We start from the raw sequence: 6,097 nt of genomic DNA on the forward strand, positions 1-6,097 counted from the left end.
TAACATACTTTAAGTACTTGCATGTACAACCACTTTTTAGCAAGCAGCAAAACCAGACTCATTACTGTCCATTTGCTGAATTAATCAAGCTTCAGAATATCCTAATAAGTGAATTAATATATTTCCTAAAACAAGAATAAAAGCTTCACACTGTCAAAGCATAAACACATCTAGAGGGCAGCAATGATATTGTTATTTTTAGCTAAATATAGAACCTGAGCAGAGGCAAGTGCACAGTAACACACTGCACCAACACAGGCAATTTTTTCCTGTTTTGTAATTATTTTTTTCCCTGTGAGGATGATAGACAAACTTTGCTGCAAAATTGCAGAGCTGTAAGTGGATGGCATCATTTTCAGATCCTTGGTTTAAGTGTATTTTACCTATATTCACAAATCATACTGCAGGGTAACCAGAGCTTGATCTGTAAACACGAGTTTATTTCCCAAGTAAAGAGGGAGAAAAAATATCACCAAAATAACAAAGTGTCAGGGATGAAAAATACTCACAGACTGACAGACTTTGTTTTACAAATCCAGCTGAAATTTATCTGAGTCACTCAGCAGTTCCCAAGAGACACACAGAGAAACAGACACAGGCACAAAATCACCACGGGAATTTTTTTTGCAGTTAGAATGGAAATATTTTATGCAAACAGTTTATTTTAGAGTGGCAAACAGGAGGGAATTTTTAAGCAGAAGTTCTTATTCTGAAGTTTTTTGCCTCAGATACTCTTTCATTACATTTTACTGACATATTGAGGGTTTAATAGCATTCCCCATAACTCAGGAGTTCTGAGTTAGACCAAACATCAAAGCATGAAAGGTGACAAGATGGAAACAAAGCCACGGCAGGTCCACTCAAAGCCTTTGATGAGCTGATCTGTGGAGCAACCTACTTGTCACATTTTGTCTTGAATTCCATACACTGTGTGCACAGAGGCTAAAATTAGGCACAGGAATAGCCCCATGAGTACCCAAACTTTGCAGCTTGTTCTTCATGGAGTCTGGTATAAGCTTTTCACACAGTTTGGGCACTTTGCAATCTGGATTTGTTAGTGTGTACAATGCAAAACTTTCCTTTACAGGGAATGCTACTGGGTTCATTCCCTCCAGCTGAGGAGCCACTTTTAGGAAAGTGGTTGGAACCTGGAATCTTTGAGAGCTTAATTTCTAAAACAAAGAAGAAATCTCTGAAATTGATCTGAAATCTCTGCACACATTCAAATGAGAAATATACTCAGAGATGTACAAAATCAATGTAAAGATATGCTATAGTTCCTCAAAGGTGGCAGCTTGCAAACATGGGATGCTTGACAGTATAATAAATAGCTGAGTTACAAGCTAGAGCTGGATAAGCCCTTAGCAGAAGAAAGGCATTGCAAGGTGCTTTTCCTAAACTTGCCTGATTTCACTCTCAAATAAGAAAAAAAATCAGTGCAACATTGCACACCATCGTTGCTCCCTTTGTCTCAACAATATGCAAAACAAAAGAGGACAAAACTACACTACATGCCCTAGGTAGAAATCTTAGGTTGATCCAAGCCATCTCCTGATCAGACCTTCATTTTGAGCTGTATTATTCACCCCTTAGATTTGCAAGATCCATTTCCCGTTTTTTATCAGTTGTCTGTGCTTATTTTATCATCTGCACAAGGTGCACAGTTGAGGTTTGCAGCACATTGAGCCTCATTACAAATAGCCTTTCATCAGCCCACAAACTAACCTGGTGAAATCACTGAAGTAGTCAGACTGTGTCAATATTCCACATTCCCAAACTTTGGATGTGTTCTGCATGTACTAATAACATCTTTCAAACCACAAAAAAGATTGCACCTGTGTATTCAAACCTTAACCTGTGGTCCTACTGCTTTCCCAAGCATTAATCACCAACTACTATCTTCCAAGAAGCTACTCATTGTACAAGTTGACCAAATTTTGGTATAATCCTGTCCTTTGTTTTCTGTGCCACAGCTTGGAGGAATTGCACACATGGAGAGTCTAAGATAACTGGAAGTGGCTACAGGAGCTTCAGTGCACTTCAGTTCTTTATTGCAACTGCCTATGCTACTGCATCTGTGCACCAGAAAATATATGTCCTGTAGACACACATTTTCTCAACATGACTACTCACATTTTATGTTGAAAGGAGAAGAATGTCCATTTCCTCAGACTATGACAAAATAATACTTCAGCATTTCGATAACATATTTTCATTAGTTTATAATTTCATCAACATGCCATTGTTTTCAGAACAATGAATTTAAGAAAATTTATTAGCAGTATAGTACAAGCATTAGCCACCATTGAGAAGGAGAGGAGCACAGAAGAACTTTCAGTCAGGTCATTGATAAACTAGTGAAAGCATTAACAGAGTTTCTAAAAATAAATTGGGATATTCAATAATTTTTTCTTCCATACACGGGAAACATATTTAAATTCTCTCTGCTGTGTTTAAGATAGGAATCAGTCATAATGCATTTATTTTTAATTTTTTTCCTCTTACTTCCCTCCTCCCTTTTGGAGAAACAAAAAATCAAGCAATGGAAATACTGACATTCCCCACAAAAAAAAAGGAAATGGAAAAAAAAAAGAATCCATAATTCTCTTTTCTTTTTTAGAGTCTATTCTGATACACTTGGTCTTGTCTGAGCTGCCCTTAATTCCCTGAAATTTTCTTGTGGTCCAAACTGAGACCATAAATGTAGTGAACTCCCTGCTGTAATCAAAGCATCACTCAGCCCTTTCCATGTTCCCACCTATTTATTGCAAAGAGCACAGGTCATAGAACAGAGGGTTTGAGGACAATTTTGCAGTTCTCTGAGATAACCTCCTTCCTCTGCTCAGAGTCTTGGATGAGAAGCTGGTCCCTAGGAACAAATCTGGCACAGGGCTTTGTTTCACATAGCAAATACACCAAACTTTTGGCTAGTTGTCTGACCCATGACACCTAGGGCTGGGGAAAGAATAAATTCACTTTTAACAAGTTAAAAAATCAGGTCTCAAATGTCAGGGTCATTCTTTTATGGGACTTAATGAGAATGCTAACCCCAAAAAATTAACACTACCTGTAAATTAGACCATCAACACCCAAGCAACAGTACGGAGTGAAACAGGATGAAATATCCCTATGGTCAAACGCACACTGACTAGTCTGAAAAAATGTGGGACAGACAAGTGGGTACACATATTTGGAACTAATATGTTAAAAACTCTTAATGAAAGGTCCAAACAGTATTGAGAGATAAGGAAGAGGAAATGAGTGCCTGAGCCTGACAGCTTGAATAATAAATTTTTAGTGAGTCATCATGATTGTTTACCTCGAAGAATAAAGCATCAGTTCCAGGAGATTTCTAAGGAGTCCCCATGCTCCCTTGCCTTGCATACTATTTACCTCCTAATTTCCTCTCCTGCTTCCCTTGCAGTACTGGTGCAGCCACTCCAGCCTCCAATGCAGCTGCTGCTGAAGTTACTAAACAGATTCCAGACCTCAGCCTTCTGTTTGTTAGATACAACTTCCAGCCTTGTTTGTCCCCCTGCTCACACAGACAGCCCCTCAAAGGGACAGTCCCTTCAAAATATAGTTCTTAGGTTTTAAGACTAAGTGTTTCATGAGTTGAAGGATTTTTAAATATCCAGATGGTTGAAGCACCACTACTAACACATTGAGCTATACATAGCTACACATGCACAAACACACAAAGCACAACATACCCTCCCCAGACTGCGGAGGACATTTTTGCCCAGATCTACCTAAATAGGTTTAAGTAAAGAGGAAATAGTGTCCACAAGTCTGTGCTTTTGAGAAATCTGCATCATTCCAGGCAAGAATTTTAAAAATACAGGCTGGAATGTGAAGGAAATGTTGATTCCCAGGCAAACTATTTTTTAATTTTTTTTTATTTTGATGGAAATATATTTTGGATCTCCCTAGGTGCTTTCTCGACACCAGATCTGGGTGAGAAGGAAAGGAGTCTGTACTTACTCGTGGTGTTGTATTTGATTCCATTGAAGAACTCCGGGCAGGGTCTCTCTACTAGTTCCCCTGCAGAGGTTCTGGGCCAGCAGGTCCCGATCTGATCAGTGGTGGCATTGCAGTATGGACCTTTGGCATTAAAAAAAGGAGACAGAAGGGAGAAAAAGAAGCAGTTGAGAAAGCACAAAAGCGACACACTTTGCATCACAAAGCAAACCGAATCACAGCACTTCTAAAGCTTTTCCGAGCCCTGCACCAGGTAACATTTCCTACCATCAAAGCCCAGGAAAGGGACTGAGGAACTCTCTAAAAAAGTCTCTTGTAAACGATCCAGGAGGCTGCAGTTGACATCAAATTCTTCTAAGATGAACTGAGATATGGTCACATCCATTATTCCCCTCAGGACTGCTGGACTGGATCAGGCTCCTTCCCCTTTTTCTGGTTGGGTTTTTTTTGGTGCCCTTTCCTTTCTTCCTTTCTGGAACCAAATGAACATCAAGCTGTGGACACCCTGCAGTCTCGTGTGTGTGAGCGTCTCTTCCTTGCAGCGCGCTGACAACTTGGCTGAGAGTCTGTGTCTGGCTGTGCAGTTCAATCCTCTGAGCTCTTGTTTGCTTTAAAACAGCAGCTCAGGAACCAATGGGATCAGACTGAGCCCGGAGTGAGGGGCTCACGTCTCTTCTCCAGTGTCCCTGGGCTTGCAGCTCTCCGATGCTGCCTCACATTGCCAGACCGTTATACTGCTGTATCTCCCTCCCTCTTCCCACCCTCTCTCTCTCTCTCTCTCTCTCTCTCTCTCTCTTTCTCTCTCTCTCTCTCTCACACACACACACACACTGAGGCACAGAGACAGTTTTACTGTTAGCTCTGGGGATGAGCACTTTTGCAAAAATACTTGCTGCAAATGAAAGCCAGGGACAAAAGGAAAAGCCATCAGAGGAATATAACTCCTCCAGCTTTTTGTGGAGCAAAGCAATTCCCGGATTTACTGTGTGGAACTGAGGATGAGCAGAGATGCTTAGACAGGGAGGGGGAAGCAAGGACTCAGTCCAGTAGCTGCAGTACTGGATTCTGTGCAGGCCTTTAGAAATAAAAAGAAATAATAAAAGCTAGGATGAGGGAGATGGTCCCGTAGAAGGGAGGCATCAGAAGAAGGAAATCTGGAGTAATCATAGACACAGAAGGTTTGGTTTGGAAGGGACTTCAAAGACCATCTGGTTCCAATGCCTATGCCATGCACAGGGACATTTTTCACTAGACCAGATTGCTCAGAGCCCCATCCAACCTGCTCTGGAACGAAGGGACTCGAGCACAAGTGCCATGATGGTCCCGTAGAAGGGAGGCATCAGAAGAAGGAAATCTGGAGTAATCATAGACACAGAAGGTTTGGTTTGGAAGGGACTTCAAAGACCATCTGGTTCCAATGCCTATGCCATGCACAGGGACATTTTTCACTAGACCAGATTGCTCAGAGCCCCATCCAACCTGCTCTGGAACGAAGGGACTCGAGCACAAGTGCCATGAGGAGAGGCTGAGGGAGCGGAGCTGGTTCAGCCTGGAGAAGAGGAGGCTCAGGGGAGACCTTATCACCCTCTACAACTCCCTGAAAGGAGGTTGTAGTCAGGTGGGGGCTGGTCTACTCTCCCAGGCAACTAGCAGTAGGACAAGCTCTGCCAGGGGAAGTTTAGGTTAGATATCAGGAAGAGACTTTTTACAGGGAGAGTAATCAGACATTGGAACGGGCTGCTTGGAGAGGTGGTAGATTTACCATCCCTGGAGGTTTTCAAGACGAGACAGGATGTGGCACTTAGTGCCATGGTCTAGTAATGATAGTAGATTTAGACTTGATGATCTTTGAGGTCTCTTCCAACCTGGTTGATTCTGATTCTGTGAAAGAAATCTGGTGTAATGATGCACAGAATAGGCAGAATGGGGAGCATAGAGAAGGGTTGGGAGCCCAGCCTGGGAGCAGGCACAGAGGCAACGCATCTCTCGGCCACTCACACAGTTGAGATGAATGAGGTGGATAGTAGAGTAGGCCAAGGCACGAGGAGCAGAGAAGAGCTTGGAGTGATGGATGGATCACTCAGGAGACAAGGAAGAAAAGAAAGGTCAGTCTCAT

The 6,097-nt window shown here is 42.1% G+C and overlaps 1 protein-coding gene across 1 annotated transcript in view; it reads right to left on the reverse strand.

The window, feature by feature from the left end:
* The window catches only part of LOC103809169 (corticotropin-releasing factor receptor 2-like), a gene marked incomplete at its 3' end in the record, with an annotated part of 61,808 nt that extends 57,442 nt beyond the window's left edge, over window positions 1-4,366 (reverse strand). Inside the window, exons 1-2 of the mRNA XM_009081985.1 lie at window positions 4,249-4,366; window positions 3,985-4,104 (exon numbers count right to left, since the gene is read on the reverse strand). Of these exons, the coding sequence (XP_009080233.1) occupies window positions 3,985-4,104; window positions 4,249-4,366 (238 nt within the window). The remainder of the gene's footprint in view (window positions 1-3,984; window positions 4,105-4,248) is intronic.
* Window positions 4,367-6,097: the final 1,731 nt, after the last annotated feature.

The sequence above is a fragment of the Acanthisitta chloris genome, unplaced genomic scaffold, assembly GCF_000695815.1.
Source record: "Acanthisitta chloris isolate BGI_N310 unplaced genomic scaffold, ASM69581v1 scaffold10209, whole genome shotgun sequence".
Taxonomy (NCBI): Eukaryota; Metazoa; Chordata; class Aves; order Passeriformes; family Acanthisittidae; genus Acanthisitta; species Acanthisitta chloris.